We start from the raw sequence: 16,228 nt of genomic DNA, 5'->3' as shown, positions 1-16,228 counted from the left end.
TTAGGGTAGGCTAGGTTAGCTTAGCTAAGCTTAGGTTCTGGTCTATTCTCAGGTTAGGTTAGGTTAGGTTAGGTTAGGTTAGGTTAGGTCAGGTCAGGCTAGCTTAGCTTAGCTTAGCTTGGGTTCTGGTCTATTCTCAGTTAGGTTAGGTTAGGTTAGGTTAGGTTAGGTTAGGTTAGGTTAGGTTAGGTTAGGTTAGGTTAGGTTAGGTTAGGTTAGTTTAGGTTAGGTTAGGTTAGGTTAGGTTTGGCTAGTTTAGGATACGTACTGGACTATCCTGGCCTGCGTGTTTTATAAACGTACCTAAACTCGATAAGAAACGATTTTGGTTGCTTTATTATTGTTACCTTGGTCCCGTACATGTTTTATGGTTCTCGATAAGCAGAAATATTGTGCTTTCGCAACAACGCAGAAACGGCGCTTGGAAGTCGAGGCAGTGCGGTGCGGGGCGTGCGGCGCTCGGGAGCTCGCTATCGTATTTATTAAAATTCGAGGGTAGGAGCATGATTCTATCTGTTTTGAAATTATTTATGATATGTTCCGCCTTAAACACGACGAATAGTTTACCTTGGTCCCGTACATTTTGTAGGGTTCTTAGTAAGCAGAAATATTGTATTTACGCAACTGCAACGCAGAAACGGCGCTGGGGAGTCCAGGCGGTGCGGTGCGTGAGCCCGCCATCGAAGTTATTGAAATTCGAAGGTAGGAGCATGATTCTACCTGTTTTGAGATTATTTACGATATGTGCCGCCTTGAGCACGACGAATGGTGTGTAATGATTTTTTCTAATCTTAGGTAGGAAAGTACACCTACACCTGCATCGCTATAGAACGTAACGCAAGCAAATTGACATATGCAAGCATGGAGACATTACTCGAACTTTACGCTCACGAGAGCACGTGCTCCAAGTGACCTACTTTTGGGGGAGGAACAAAACGGCGGACAAAACCTGTTGACAGCCTCATGCTCCGAGACTATGCGACCGATCGACGTCAAACCTTGATCAATCAATGTCGCTTGATGGCTAACCAACTCAATTCAGAAGAGGATGACCTGGGATCAGGTCAAAAGTCACAAAAATGCAAATGAACTGAAAAATCAGCCTGCGAACAACCCCACGCTCCGAGCTTATGGGAAAGATCACCACAGAACCTTTACCAGTCGTTTGCCTTGGTCAACATCCTACCCTGGTCAGCACTGACCTTGGGTCAGGTCAAGCGTCACCAAAAACACCCCTTACGTCCAAAAGGCTGCTGACAACGCCGCTCGGCGAGGATATGGTACCGATGGTCTTAAAACCTGTGCTAATCGATATGCTTTAGTCCATGTCGTATTCTGTTCAGAACATGGTGACCTTCGTGCAGGTCAAACGCAACCAAAAATGACCAAAACCAGCCGAATTGGCAGAAAATAGCCCGATGTTCATGACCATTGCTACAGACTGGCACAAAACCATTACGAACTGACGCGTCATGTGCGATAATGTATCCTTTCCAAAACATGGTGACCTTCACCCAGGTCAAACGTCCCAAAAACTCCCAAGCCCAACAGTTAGCTAGCAGACAACCCCATGCTACGAGTTTATCGGCCTGATCGCCAAAATATCTGTATCAACCGATGTGCCATAGTTAATACCCATCTCCTTAACATGGCGACCTTCGGTGAGGTGAAATGTCATCAAAATCGCCGCATGTCACCCAAATTGGTTGCAGGCATTTCTATGCTGCAAGCCTGTGGCACCGACTGTCAACGACTATGCCAGTCGATGCTCCATGGTTGATAATCCATATTTTTCAGAACCTACTGACCTTGGATCAGGTCAACACTGTCAAGAAAACACCTGACACCACCAACAAGTTGTTTGCAGATAACCCCATGCCCTGAGTCTTTGGAACCGATCGTCACATAATCCTCACCAATTGGTGCGGATATATAACCGATAACCGGTTTTGTCCAGAACATGATGGCCTTGGTTCAGGTCAGAGGTCACCAGGAACACCCGCAACCGACGTAAATCACTTCGTAGACAACCCCTGGCTCCGAGCCTATGGGACTCATGGGTACAAAACCGTTACCAGTTGATGCGCCACGGTTAAAAACCTACCCTTTTCAAAACATGATTAACCGTGTGTCGGATTGAAGGTCAACAAAATAGCCTGAAGTCACCAACAACTGATTTGCAGATAACCCTATGCTCCCATCCTATTGGACCGATTGTCACAAAACCTTCAGATGTCGATGCGTCATGGTCGATAACCTGTCATTTCCAGAAAAGATGTAGCCTTGGCTCAGGTCGAAGGTTAACAAAATATCAAACAAATCTGAAAGTTTTTGTCATTATTGGTGACGTTTGACCCAACCCAAGATCATCATGTTCTTGAAAGGATAGGACATCGGCTTTGGCGCATCGATTGGCAAAGGTTTTGTGACGATCGGTTCCACAGGATCGGTGAATGGTTTTCCCTGAAAAGGGATAATTGTTGGTTTTGGGCGTTTTTTTGTGACATTTGACCGGACATCAGGTCGTCACTTCTGTTTAGGATGTGTTTTCGGCTATGGCACATAGAATGGGAAGTTTTGTGCCTATAAGTTCCAAAGCTTGTGCATGGGGTTCCTGCAAAGCGATTTTTTGTCGGTATCGGGTATTTTAGGTGATCTTGGGCCTGCTTTAAGGTCGCTATGTTCTTGCAAAGATATGTTGCCCATCTAGCGGCGTCAAATGGTGAAGGTTCTGTAACTGCTAGTGCCATGGCTTCGGAGCACGGGCTGTCTGCAGCCGAGTTTGGAGGTTTGGGGCGTTTTTGATCACGTTTGACGTAACCCAAGGCCGCCATACTCCGAAAAGATTAGGATATTGGTTAAGATTGCATCGACTGGCGTAAGTTTTGTGGTGCTTTGTCCCATAGCCTGGAGCATGGAGTGATCTGCGAACCAAACTTCTCTTTCCGGTGTTCGGAATTTTTGCGCCTTTAATCTGGTCCAAGGTCACCATCTTCTGGGAAGGTTAGGCTATCGACCTAGCGGCATCGAATGGTGGGAGTATCGTGACGATCGGGCACAAAGGCTCGGAGCGTGTGGTTGTCTGCAAATTAATATTTGGTGGTTTGGGGCATTTTTGGTGACCTTTGACCTGGCCCGTAGCCACCACGTTCTGGAAAGGATAGATTGTTAGCCATTGTGCATCGATTGGTAAAGACTTTTCCAATTAATTAAAGGCTCTGAGCACAGGGTTGTGTGCGAAGCGATTTTTACGGGCTCCGAGTTCTTTTGATGCCCTTTGCCGGACCCAATGTCCCTATGTTTGACCAATATTGTTAGTGACCTAAGGTCACTACTAAGGCTCGGGTGTCGATCGGTCCCCATAGGCTCGGAGTGTGGGCTGTCGACAGGTTTGGTTGACCGTTTAGTCCCTCCCTTTACTTTTCGTTTAAAGATAGTGGTGTTGGGCCGCATCTCAAGATGACCTTTAAAAGGGCTAGTGGGAGTTTAACCTTTAAAAGCTTGGTTTTCCTGTCCCTGCTCAGCTGTCCAATGCTAGTGACTGCATGGTGTGGCAGAAAAGACAATTGCATAGATTAAATTTTGATATTGATATGAAGTAGATAACATGGGCAGCTACGTCTGTATCAATATCGGATATTAATAGATGTCATTAATTTTATATGGGGATCGTGCCCCAGTGGCTACTACGAGAATACCTCCCTGTTCGCCCACGCGTACAGACTATCAGAAATGTCGATGTTGCAAGGCTGACTCATCTACTGGCGTGCAAGTCTCCAATAGCAGACGGGCTAGTGCTGTTAGGGCTCAAGGCCGTCCATTTACTCTCAAGCACTATGCCTTGCATTGATATGACGATCAGATAACTTTATTAACATCGTGCGCGCAATAATATTTCCAAAGAAGGTATGTACAACAGTATGAGGTTTTCAGCGTTTGGTCTCCATTGGCTGTTCAATCCTAGGTCTTAACATTTGAAGGGTAAGAATCCGGTGTTTGACAGATAGAGCTCAACATGCAGAATTAATTCTGCTTAAGACATGCATTTTAAGAAGCAGGAGCTGCATTTTTCCTGTTTAATAAAAAAGAACAGTTTTGAGATGTATGTTGCCTCCATAGTACGTTCAATCAGCACGTACTTATGCCGCAGAGGAACATCGTCTTTTCTCGACGCCTATTTATGTGCACCATAAGATAAAAGAGATGAAGTAATTAGGCATATATGACAAGAACAGATTGTAAGGCGCAAGGTTTGTACTTGTTATAATTTACCCGACCTGTTCATTTTATGTCGAATTTTGTAAGTGCTAGCCATCCTTTCTGGGTCTTGGTCTTTCGTTTGCGTCCAGAGGTGAAATTTCCTATTAAGTTGAAGGACCTTTAGCATCCCAACTTGGGTCTCCTCAACTTTGTGGAAAAGTAGGCGAAATCCATGAAGAAAGCACTACTTGGCGTATTCGTAGAATACGCCGCACCAATTTCCACTGCTAAGCCCCCCAAACTCATTTGCAAAACTACGCCCTTGTTTGCGTCTGCTTTCTGGCGCGTGTTTTTGCTTTTTGGGTGTGTATGCCTACCAATGGCTGGGTGTATATTGCAGGCAAGACCTGCCTTACCATGGATCGGTGGAGGGGACGCGTGGCGCTGGTAACCGGCGCTAGTGTCGGCATCGGTGCTGCCATCTGCCGAGAGCTGGTGAAACATGGAATGAAGGTCGTGGGGTGCGCCCGAAATGTCAAGCAAGTCGAGGTTTGTTTTTGTATGACACGATCGTTTGGATGTCTCATCTGTACATTGGAAAGTGATCTCTCCATAATTGCTTGAATGTGCGCAAATTGCACTTACGTGCAAAGTATCTCACTTTAAACGAGTCCGCTCAGTTGAAAAGCACGCGGTTCGGTCATGGGACTCCACGCTGCCTGAGCAGTGGAGCATATTTTGCAGCGAGAACCTAAGGATGCATCTCTTGACACCTTTTAGGACCCTGTAGTCGGAAGCCTTTATTGCTACGTCTGTTCCGGAAGGCCGTGATGGTTATCCCGCCGGACCCGTGAGTCCTCACCGAAAAGCCGCCGAGCATCGCCGTGGCTCTGAGCTCGCGTTCCGGTCATGTGGCCAAGACTCACTGTGATGGGGTCTCCGTGCAGGAGCTGGCTGCCGAGCTGAAGGACTGCACAGGTTCCCTGACGGCCCTCCACTGTGACCTGACCCAGTCGGACCAGATCGAAGCCATGTTCGGCACAATCCGGGAGCAGTTGGGCGGCGTTGATGTCTGCATCAACAACGCTGGCCTCAGCTTCGCCGGCTCCCTCATCAACGGCGATGTCGAGAAGTGGCGCACCATGCTGAACGTCAACGTGCTTGCGCTGGCGCACTGCTCCCAGCTGGCTATTCGCAGCATGAAGGAGCGTGACGCGGCCGAGGGCCAGATCATCAACATCAACAGTCTGTCCGGTCACCGGGTGGTGGTCAACCCTGATGTACACTTCTACGCGGGCACAAAGTTCGCCGTCACGGCACTGACCGAGGGGCTGCGCCAGGAGATGGCAGCTGAGCCGCCGACCAAGATCCGCGTGGCGGTGAGAGTGGCGCTGTGGCGGCCGGCGCGCCAGCTCCAGCAGGTCCCGGACCAGTGTCCAAAAGTGTCGGTCTCAACTCGAAGTATATCAATGCAGTGCTCAGTCTTTTGCTGTAACCTGTTTACATTCTAGCTCCGAGAGTGTAGGGATATAAACTACAATGATCAATGCAACCATTTTGCGCTTAAGCTGTGGTTGTTGCGGCATTTGACCTTTAAAGTCTCGGATGTAATATTCTCCGTTTGGCATGGTGCTTTGCCACACTGCCGCAATAGGTCCAGCTCCCAAACTACTGCCTTCACGTGCCGCGAGATGTTTTTGGCTGGCAAGAGTCTTAAGCGATATATTCGCATTGCACTTTAACCGTGGCAATCGTCCATAGTTCGGCAACAATTTATAACCACCCCCTGTTTTATTTAAATTTTGGACCGGTCGCCGGCGCATTTTTTGCTAGATTCCGATCGAGCATATTGCTAGGGTTTTTTAGAGGCAAAAATTGATATTCAGACATTTTAGGCGCACTAAATGGAAGCCCGGTGTGAACAGTTAACTTCATCAAACGGGCGACCATGGTTGCATGCTTGGCTAATTTGCATTATAAAACATACGCAGAAATGTGTTAGAAGCATTCGTAGATTCACAATGATTCAGTTCGTATTTGGTTTTATAGTCTAGAATAGTGTGCAAAACAATCTGTAACTGATCTCTCTTTAAAGAAAATGTGGTGGAAATCCACATGGGACTCTTGAGGAGAATTTTTTGCCGGGGGGGGAGGGGGAGCGGGTATCTAATCCTCACCATAAGTGTTGCTGGGTACATCCTTGGGCGGTTTAATCGTTATGTACGATCTGGGTGACCGGTAAATGGCCATCCACAGTGGGAGTAATTCTGCACCAGAAGTTGTTGTCTTTTGCTGCTCAGACTGGAGCACTTGCGGAAAATGGGTGACTAAATGGTCATTGTGAACCGTTTTAGCCGTCCAAAGATGGGTCAATGGGTGTTTATAGCAGAGGAAGTTTGCATGTCATAATCTAGTATTATTGTCGTCCAGTCAGAGTGTTGATTTCAACCCTATTTACATGGAAAGGACGACCATGGATTTCTAGGATTTCATTGCACATGTCTCTGATGACCCCAGCTCCTTTGTTAATAACGCAGCGACCCGGTGGGCTCCTTTTCAGCCAGCAGCAGACATGAGCTTTATTTTCTATCCCGGCAGAACATATTTTCACTCCGAATCGCAGCGCGTTGGGGTGATTTTGACGCACTTCACACGTTTACGATGTAACCGGATCATGATCTCTAGAAACGCGCTGCTTAAGTTCTGAATTGATTTGGATAATGAACTCTGTAGACAACTATGTGGGATATAAACCATCCTATGGGACGCTGAGGACAAAAAACTGAGGTTGACCACTGTCAAGTATGAAGTCAGCAAGAAATGTGGAGCGCCACTTGCTACACGCATGTAGCGGCTTCGTAACAATAACAACCTTTTCTGCCGTTTGCATTTCTATTTGAATCGAACCATCGACGATCGCATCCGATATAGTCGGTTTATCTCCGACGTGCGTGAATTTTTCGCCGATATCCCCCAGTAGACCTCCAAGTATATGTCCATTTTTCCTAGAGATCTCATCAAGTAGTGTACTGATATCGTGGTAGACTCTAACTCCACGCAAAGTCAAGCTCCAGTGTGCATTGTAGCAGTGTTGCTGCGTTATCATGATCTAGTGACGCACGGTAACCGGACCTTCCTCGCGGCAGCAAATCAGCCCGGGCATGGTGAGCACTGAGTTTGCATTCCGCATGCACGGCGGTGACGCGGTCAAGGGTGAGCGCTCCATGAAACTGGGCATCGACGCCAGCAACATCGCCAACGCCGTCATCTACATCTTGTCCACGCCGCAGGACATGCAGGTGGGCTGCCATGGCAGAGCGCGCTCGCCCGCGCCCATGGCGTCAGCCCCAGCGGCACTGCCCTGAGCTCCGTGTAAGGTCATGTGTGTGTCTCTGCTATCTGACCCTACGGCACTGCTCTGAGCTTCGTGTAAGGTTGTGTGTGTCGCTCAGCTATCTGACCCTACGGCACTGCCCTGAGCTCCGTGTAAGGTCGTGTGTGTCAATGAGGTACCTGACCCAGCGGCACTGTTCTGAGCTCCGTGTAAGCTTATGCGTGTCGCTCAGCTATCTGATAGCGTGTGGGCGGCTCGTGCAGGGAGGATCACGTTTCGCCGAGCTCCATGACCAACATTATGACTGCCTGGCGTACTTCATCGGGGCCTGCTGCACCATACTCGTTATGCGTGTTCGTTTTCGTAGAAGCTCCTCGCTCGCCTTGCGCCACATAACACATTTGTTCAGCGGGAACGCGGCGCTTGCTGCTGGGTACCCATTTACGGAACGCCAGTGAGAACAGCTCTGTTAAAACCCAGGGGTTGCATAAGCACCCGGGGCCGTGGTGTGACCGGTGCACGAATCCGGGCCCTCCGTGAGCTCCAACAGCACGCCCCTATCACACCAAATACCTTACCAAAACTCACCTCTTTCAGGTTCATGATATTCTACTGCGGCCCACGGCACAGACGACATAACCGCCGGTGCTCGGTACCGTCTTCACTGTCGATGACAGTATGATAGGGAGATCTACCCCAGCGATACTTAGGCGAGCTCTGACACACGCTATTTCTTCCGCTTGTAGCTGCTGAAGCCATATGAAGTCAGGTTTGGTGACTGAACTGAATTTAGGATCACGAATTGGTAGTTGTCTAATATTTGCAAGAATGCTCTGCCACATTATGCTACCGGCTTTCAGAAGCGCAACTAAAGAAATAAACCAATTAGCACGGCTCTGATGCATTATTGCACCGGTGTGTGGGGCGAGCAGGATAGGTAGTTCAAGTATTCTGTGGTGCGTAGCAAGATAAAAGTGAGAGGACTGTGGGAGGACGCGTTGCAATACAACGCAGACGTGCTGCAATCTTGGGCGAAGCTCAGTGCTGTAGGATCGCACTAAGCTGGAAAGACTCGGGGCACCCCAGTACTCAGCATAGTACGGGGCACCCCAGTACTCAACATTACAGCACAGTACTCAACAACTTGACTGAGGGTCCTCCCAATTTTTACGTCATACTCCCAAGCAAAACCGAGCAGCTTAGGAAATGGTTTTTCGATGTCTCATGCAAGTGACAACCAAGAGCGCCCGACCCAAATCCCAGGGTACACCGCGTCTCGGAGCTAGTATGTTCCTGGTTCCTAATGATTTCTCTTGTTCCCATTGTTTACCTTACGGAAACAGTACCTGGGATTCTGGCTCCCGCTGGTTCCGTTGCAGACGCCACTCCTGGCTCCTGGGTCCTTTTGCTTCTTTTGCAAGATTCGTGATTCTCGCAAATTCCTGTGAAAGTACCAAAGGCTGGTTCCTGGTTCCCATCGCGTCACTCAAATGCGGCGTTTCCAGCTTAGATGTGTCGTCCTGAATAAGACATCACATTTGAACTCAGTGTGGCGTACCTAGAGCGCTTCATGCTACATACACAAACTTGTATATGATATTTTTGTCCTCCAAAGTAACGTCTTTAAAGGAACACGAATATTGTGGAGTGAAATCACGACAACGGCATAACTGTATCTAATTGGACTGCAGAGGTTCGAACCACGCGCGTTTCAAAGTACGGGCTGCGGGCCATCGATTCGTACTGTAAAGTGCTTGGTCGCAACCACATTTTGTTTGCTCTGGCTCCATGAGGGTGTATTGTCGGCGCGCCCTAAAGCCTAAATCCGGCTGATGCATTACGAAAGCTCGTTCGCGAGGCCTTTCCGGACAGTGACAGTGACATTGTGCTTTCCAATTAGCTGTTTCCTGACCGCTTTGTCGGAAGACTGTTGGATGGACATTGCGTCGGAAGGCCTGACCACGTTTGTGATCAGGCCTTCATGAGTGACGTCAGTGTCAACGAATGTTTGTGATTGGCACAGCGGACGGCAAGGGCCAATTAGGGAGAAGCGCATTGGTTGAAGTCTGGACCAGTGCGTCACTACAGACCATGTGGTACTACGTACCCCAAAGCCAAAGTGCGCTCCGAAAAAAATACACTGTGGTAAATGCAAGTAGTAGAGAAATCAAAGCCATGGCATAACGTTTGTGAATTCGCGGGATAATAGCCTCATTTTTCCATATCTTGTTCACTTAACAGTGTTTCAAGCTTTCGTAGCATTGATGACACAAGGGTTTGGCTAATTAGTGTATTGCAAATGATACAAAACACACCTGTTGCAAAAACAAATCTGGTTGAACGTATTACTTTCTTAGGGATGAGCAGGAACTTCAATGAGATTGCAACCGCAGCAGGGGCTACTTCAAATCGAAATTCTGAGCTATTGAGAATGAGTTCGAGAGCACTGGTGTCACAATAAAATCGTACGCGTTTGATCTCACAATAAGTGGTAGCTACACAAAGGTGGTATACCTTGAAAGTTCACGACATACCTCAAACACAACGCAGTGGCCTCTGCCCTTTTTCGTACGCCTACGAATGTTTTTTCAACGACCTGCTATTTTGATTTAGTCATTGACGTTTTCCAAAACCTTTCGAAGTCCTGTCCAATATGGCAACAAAATGTCTTACCGTTGCTTTACCCAGATAGGTACCCCAGACGAACGTAAGCTTTTTGCCTGCAGCCTTATAGACGCTCTATGCATCAAACGCCCTGTTTCGTTTCATAGTTGATGCGTTGGCGTGTTGTCAAATAGGTTTCAAGTTCAAACCTATTTGATAGGTTCTAACATGGTCAAACTTCTGTTCAAAATACACGCTCTCATAGGTTCAAATTTTGGACCGATGACAAGCCAAAATGTGAGCCAGGCATTGGTAGGACAATGAAGCACATCGAAAGCTCAAGTTTAACGCTTATAAAGTATACCACCAGTCTGATTCGAGCACCGAGATGTTTCATTTATTTTAGGTCGCCTCGCTGCCATGATTTTTTTGCAAGCAGGCCCAACCTAGACTTAGCCTCCGGCTAGTTCTCCCACATTGAGGTTGGATTTAGCCACCTATATGAATGAAGTCCTGCCAGTAAAATGCTGTTATTTTAGTAGAATGTCCAGATCAGAATGAGTACTGCGGCAACGTTGAGTGCTACTGTGGTCACACAAGTATTGACTCATAATAGTGATACCTCCTAGCCATCACACTATCTATTTGTTTTCTTGAAATCTAGCACGTCAAGCAAGCTCGTTGGATACTGATCGGCGGCAGATGATGTTGCATACTGCTCAATCTGCGTTGGATACTGATCAGGCGGCAGATGATGTTGCATACTGCTCAATCTTCGTCGGATACTGATCGGGCGGCAGATGATGTTGCATACTGCTCAACCTGCGCTGCAGTGGCGGTTTGGGCCTCGCAAACCAGTTGATGGTCAGTTGGCTCTATGGGTGCTACAGCTGCCTCAGCTAGATTTTCGCATTCTTCACAGGATTTCCTCGTGGAGATACTTATAACCTGCCACGTTACTCATCCGCGGCTGAGACGAGCGGCGGGATTGCGTACAAATTTGTTTGCGTTCCCTTTTCGTCGTAACACGCATGTGCCCAACCACAAGTCGCCCTCGACGTTCGTGCAGAGGACAGCACAAGGTCAGATATGTCAGGTATAGAGGGCGTCGTTGCAACTCGGGTTTACCGAGCTTGACCGGGCTACGGGATGACATGGTACACTCTGTGATCAGCAAGTCGCACGCAGACCTTAGTCGCAAACAGGGCTGAGAGGAGGGCGTGTGGTAGATGAAGGTCTAGAAAGCAAGTAAGAATCGCACGCCGAGCCGAAGGACGGTTACGGCTTTAGGTATTTCCTCTCATGCACGGATGCGTTCACGAGGTCCTCGTGAGCATCATCCATTGGTGACCAACAGACGGAGACGATCGTAGAAGGACTAACAAACCACGTCAATAGTACCTTTGGACTTCTGAAGCGCGCTTACAAGGGCCTCGGGCAGTATCTGAGCGGAAATGCTGTGGTCGCCGGGAGACTACAACAGCGTACCACCCACAGAGGACTGCATATTCTGAGCGTGAATATCGCTTCCTGAAGGACGTGGTGGTCACACTGAGGGCAATACATCGATGACGCTGGTCCCCGTCCGCCGTAGTGTTGGCCTGGAACATCAACGTCATCAGATCCACCGGACCTCTCCACTCGTGCATGTGTGTTCGAAGTCATGTATATATATATGATGACATAACAGCGTCTTATGGATAGGTCTGCGGTACACCTGGGAGTTAAGAGGAAGTTTTGGTAGCCTTTAAACACAAAAAGTTACCATGGACCTTTGCGAGTGGGACCCTGAGCTTTGATAGCACTGTATCACTGCCACCACACGACACCCAAAAATCTGGCCTAGTTTGCTGCTCCTATTTGTTTGCTACGGCCCATTGGTGTATACTATTACATGCAAGCTGCCTGCCTTGCGCGTAAGTGCAACTTACATGCTATCTTGTTATCTCCATATCGTGGTGCACGAATAACAGGACCTTGGATTGGGTGCTCTTGCCGGTGTTCTCATGTGATAAAGGGAGTGTCCCGCCTTTGAAGCACGTTAAAAAAATATACGCTAGTGAAACATGAGGACGAGTTGCGCCTTATAATATTGCTGAGTAGTGCCACTGCAGTACCGTCAAGACATAACGAGGATATCAAATTTGATTACGTCCAAGTAACGCTGCAAACGCATTGCAACAGTACTGCGCTTCTTTCCGACAGCCGCGATCACCGTGACCATGGTAAACGCCGTGCATACCACTTTTGTTGCCAATAAAAATTTGCAAACGCTTGTGATTGGCTCAGACACAAAGACCCTGCTATCGAAAAGTTGGTTGGTTGAAATTTGAACCAGTGAACCAGTGTTCGCATATGTTTTGGTTTAAACAGGGTGTTTCAGGCTTTCGCAGCATGCAGTATAATAGCATTCTAACAGTGTACTGCAAGCATACACGTTGGAAAAATAAGGCAAATGAAATATAGCACTTTCGTGGCGTTGGGAAGGGCCAAATGATATCCCCCGCAGTGTCGACCACTTCAAATCAAAATTCCGAGATATTCCAAAGTGCTTTGAGAAAACTAGGGGCGCAGCCAGGATTGGGGATGACGGAGGGGGGGAGGGGTGGCGAACCAGGATTTACGGTGGGGGAATGTTAGGGTGCGAGCAACAATCACAGCTGCTTTATGGAGGGATCGATACGAGGTATTACAAAAAGGGCGAGCAATTGTTCGCACTGTTGCCCTCACCTGGTGGGTTAGTTCTTCGCAACGTTTCGCCAGTTACTTTTCCGGCCGTTGTCCAGCGTTGCGCAGTTATGAGAATGACGTTTGACTTTCAGTTATGGTGGTGTAACGCCTCAGATTCTCTTCTTGGTTGCTGGGCTTCTAGCCAGGGTCTTCTGAATGAGTGTTCAGTGCTCTACCAATTGTGCTATCCGGGGAGGACAAGTAGAGGACAAGTCACTTCCGGTTAAGTCATAAGAGTAATCTAGTTAACCCAGTTGTAAGAGTAGTAGTCCCAGCAATGGCAAGGAAAGAACTTGGGCTGTGACGCGTGCATGAAGTAAGAACAACCAACCATTCCTTACCAGTACTCCATAACACCTGGCGGCGGTACCAATGTTAGCTGTTGGAAACCCTGTGTAAATACTAATACAACAGGGGACGACATTAGTCCTGATTTTGTTAAAAACTGTCGTGAGAGAAGGCTGAGGTGCGTGCTGACGAGGGGGGGGGGGGGGAGGCTAATGCCCACAGGGATGGCTCTGGCCGCGCAAGTACAGAAAAGCTCATCCCGAGCAGGAGTACAGTCAGACCCTTGATAAGGGTGGGGGCTCAGGGTCGAGAAAGGGCCCGCTGATGGCGAAGAGGGGGTATTGGTACCCTAAAAAAGTCGCCCGTTATTGCTCGCTTCTCAATGAGGAGCACAATTTTCTTTGTTTTATTATCGTGGTTGGCTTCTATATCTGGAACAGAAGCTAAGGGCTATCGAGACATCAATTCTGTTTGAATTTAAATGCAATTAACAAAAGAAACAGGCATTAGGCGCTCGGAGATAGTAAATCACTGGCGCTCGTTATTTTATTATGGTTCATATTCAAGTGTTACGTGTTCTATCTGCTCGCACTGCCTTCAGTCGGACCACGGTCATTCAGACCAGACACGAGCGCTGCGAGACGGTAACTGTCTTAACACGCGAGGCGAGCAGGCGACACCGGCGCCGACGTCGGCGGGCGGCGCCCCAGGCAGCACACCGCCGGTCGGGGCAACGGCGTACCGAGGTACAGCAGCACTGGCGGCGCGAGAAGGGGCGGACTCCGACGCACGCCAGTAACATCACGATACATCTGCCCCCTTGAGCAAATGCAAATAAATGCTAGCACGCCCGCGAAACGATTCAACACGCTGACGTTAAACAAAGCCGCAACAAACTAAATGTTGCTTCACTCAATAACACAATCGGAGTCAGTTCACGTCAGCAGAACATGAGCAATATAGACTCTCAGAAAACGCGGCCACTGCGTGTTTTACGCGGACTGAAAGTGTGAGCAGTGGCGGTGGGTCTTGAGTCTGGGGCACTTGCGCGTTGCAGGGCTGGACCGCAGCTTCTGTCAGCGGCGGCAGCGACGGCGGCCGCGACGCTGTTAACGCGGGCGACGGCACAGCTTGTGGTGGCCGGGTCACCGCCGATCGTGGTGCAGGCGCCGGTTCGCGCGGCTACGGTTGCAGCAGAGCCGGTGGCGCTGCTGGAATCTGCATCAGATGACGTCGGTTGCGACGATAGCGAGCACCCTTGAGCTCCACAAGGTAGCTGCGTCTAGAGAGCTTTTCTATGACGGTGGCGGGCTCGGACCAGCTTGCCTCCTTCTCCGTCTTGATCTGAACATGATCCCCGGGCTGTAGCTGCTGAAGATCGCGTCTCCGCGCGTCTCCGGTTAAAGCACGTCTCCAGCTTCTTCTTCCTCTGCCGATCTCGGAGTTTGGCATGCTGCCATGTCGCTTCTCCGGTTGGCTGAGCGATGGGGAGACAAGGCTGAGGTTCGTGTCCCATCAGGAGACGGGCTGGGGAGTATCCGGTTGCTTCCACAGGCGTCGTGCGGTAGTTGAGGAGGGCGAGGTGGGCTCCTTCTGGCGAACTATCGATTTGGCGGTTCTCACGACCCGTTCAACTGCTCCGTTGGAAGACGGCGTGTGTGGGTCTGTGATATGGATTCTGAAGCCGTAGGACGCTGTGAAGTTGACGAACGAGCTTAAAGTAAACTGCGTTCCTCCATCTGTTGTCACGAGGTCTGGTATCACGAAGCGGAAGAACAGGCGCTTCAGACGATCGATGACTGCGCTGCTGGTGAGACGCAGGAGGCGTTGTATCTCCAGATACCTGCTGAAGATGTCCACCGTGACGAGTCAGTTGCAGTTGTTGAAGCGGAATACGTCTGCTGCAACGTGCTTCCACGGTCTGGATGGCGTTGGAGTTGCCACCAGTGGCTCAGCGTGCTGGGCGGGCACGTTTACCTGACATGACGATCAGCTCTCGAGATGACGCCTCAGATCCATGCTGATCTGAGGCCACCAGATCGACACTGCTGCCCTCTGGCGACAATTGTTTACACCGAAGTGTCCGTCATCATGTAGTCGGGTGAGCATTTCATCTCGCAGACTCGGAGGGATGACGATGCGTCGCCCGTGCATCAGAACTGTACCACACGTTAGGTACGGAACGCCAGAGTCAACTTTGAAAGCGTCTTGTTGGCCATGTAAAATGATTGTAACTTTCCACGGCGCGCAAACTTTGCCTACTTCGCCAGCAGAAAATGTTGGGCGGCGATAGGTTTTCAATGGAATCTGTCCGCTCAAATGCTCTGGCACCGTTGGAGCGACAAACAGATGCAAAATGGTCCATTTTCTGACAGTTGTCACAGATTTTTCTCTTAGCGGGACAATCTTTCGGAGACACATGACGTGCTCTTCCACAGTATCTGCATGCTGTTGAAGAGTGGCTGACTATGCTGTTGCCGTTGCGCGGTGGAAGGCTGCTGTTGACGTCTGTATTGCTGGTGCTGCTGCTGTTGCCGATGGTGTTGCTGGCGCGGCTGCCTGTGCTGCGCCGGTGCACGAACCCTACTGATGTCAGGTGGACCAGAGCTGTCACGGCCGTTCACGATCTCGACATTACACATCATCGAAATGACGGTATTTGCATACACTTCCTCCTCTAGTGACTTTAGCTGAATTCTACGGGACAGCTCCCTGTCAGACATTCCCGAGATAAGACGATCTCTGATACGCTCATCAGCGTCAGCGAAGTTGCAGTGTTCAGCTAGAGAGAACAAAGCTCTGATGTACGATTCATTAGTCTCGCTTGAGCTTTGAGATCTAAGCTCGAAGTTGTGACGCTCTGCAATAAAGTTCATGTTCGGAATGAAGTACCCGTCTAGCTTTGAGACAACAACTTCAAAATCGTCGTTCTGCTCAGCAGTAAGCTTTAATGTTGGTGCGATATGCTCAGCCTGCGGACCCATACTGTAAATCAACGCAGCTACTTGTACGTCACCGTCCTCTTTGTGTAGTCCCGGTGCCAGTCTGAAGCGGACGAACCGATCACGCCAG

At 49.2% G+C, this 16,228-nt stretch overlaps 1 protein-coding gene across 2 annotated transcripts; it reads left to right on the top strand.

Moving 5' to 3' along the window:
• The first annotated feature begins 1,792 nt into the window (after positions 1 to 1,792).
• On the top strand, positions 1,793 to 8,429 carry LOC119112985 (dehydrogenase/reductase SDR family member 11). 2 transcript variants are annotated; one of them, XM_037237291.1, is made up of 5 exons: positions 1,793 to 1,922; positions 4,601 to 4,749; positions 5,148 to 5,579; positions 7,347 to 7,499; positions 8,132 to 8,429. In XM_037237291.1, the coding sequence occupies exons 2-5, from the start codon at positions 4,618 to 4,620 to the stop codon at positions 8,171 to 8,173; spliced, it is 759 nt and encodes a 252-aa protein (XP_037093186.1). In that variant the 5' UTR covers positions 1,793 to 1,922; positions 4,601 to 4,617; the 3' UTR covers positions 8,174 to 8,429. The 2 variants fall into 2 exon arrangements, with proteins under 2 accessions (XP_037093186.1, XP_037093185.1); XM_037237290.1 differs by lacking the exon at positions 1,793 to 1,922 and adding an exon at positions 4,208 to 4,250.
• Positions 8,430 to 16,228: the final 7,799 nt, after the last annotated feature.

This window comes from Pollicipes pollicipes, unplaced genomic scaffold (genome assembly GCF_011947565.3).
Source record: "Pollicipes pollicipes isolate AB1234 unplaced genomic scaffold, Ppol_2.1 Scaffold_7261;HRSCAF=8764_pilon_pilon_pilon, whole genome shotgun sequence".
Taxonomy (NCBI): Eukaryota; Metazoa; Arthropoda; class Thecostraca; order Pollicipedomorpha; family Pollicipedidae; genus Pollicipes; species Pollicipes pollicipes.
This window is presented reverse-complemented; position numbering and strand designations above follow the sequence as displayed.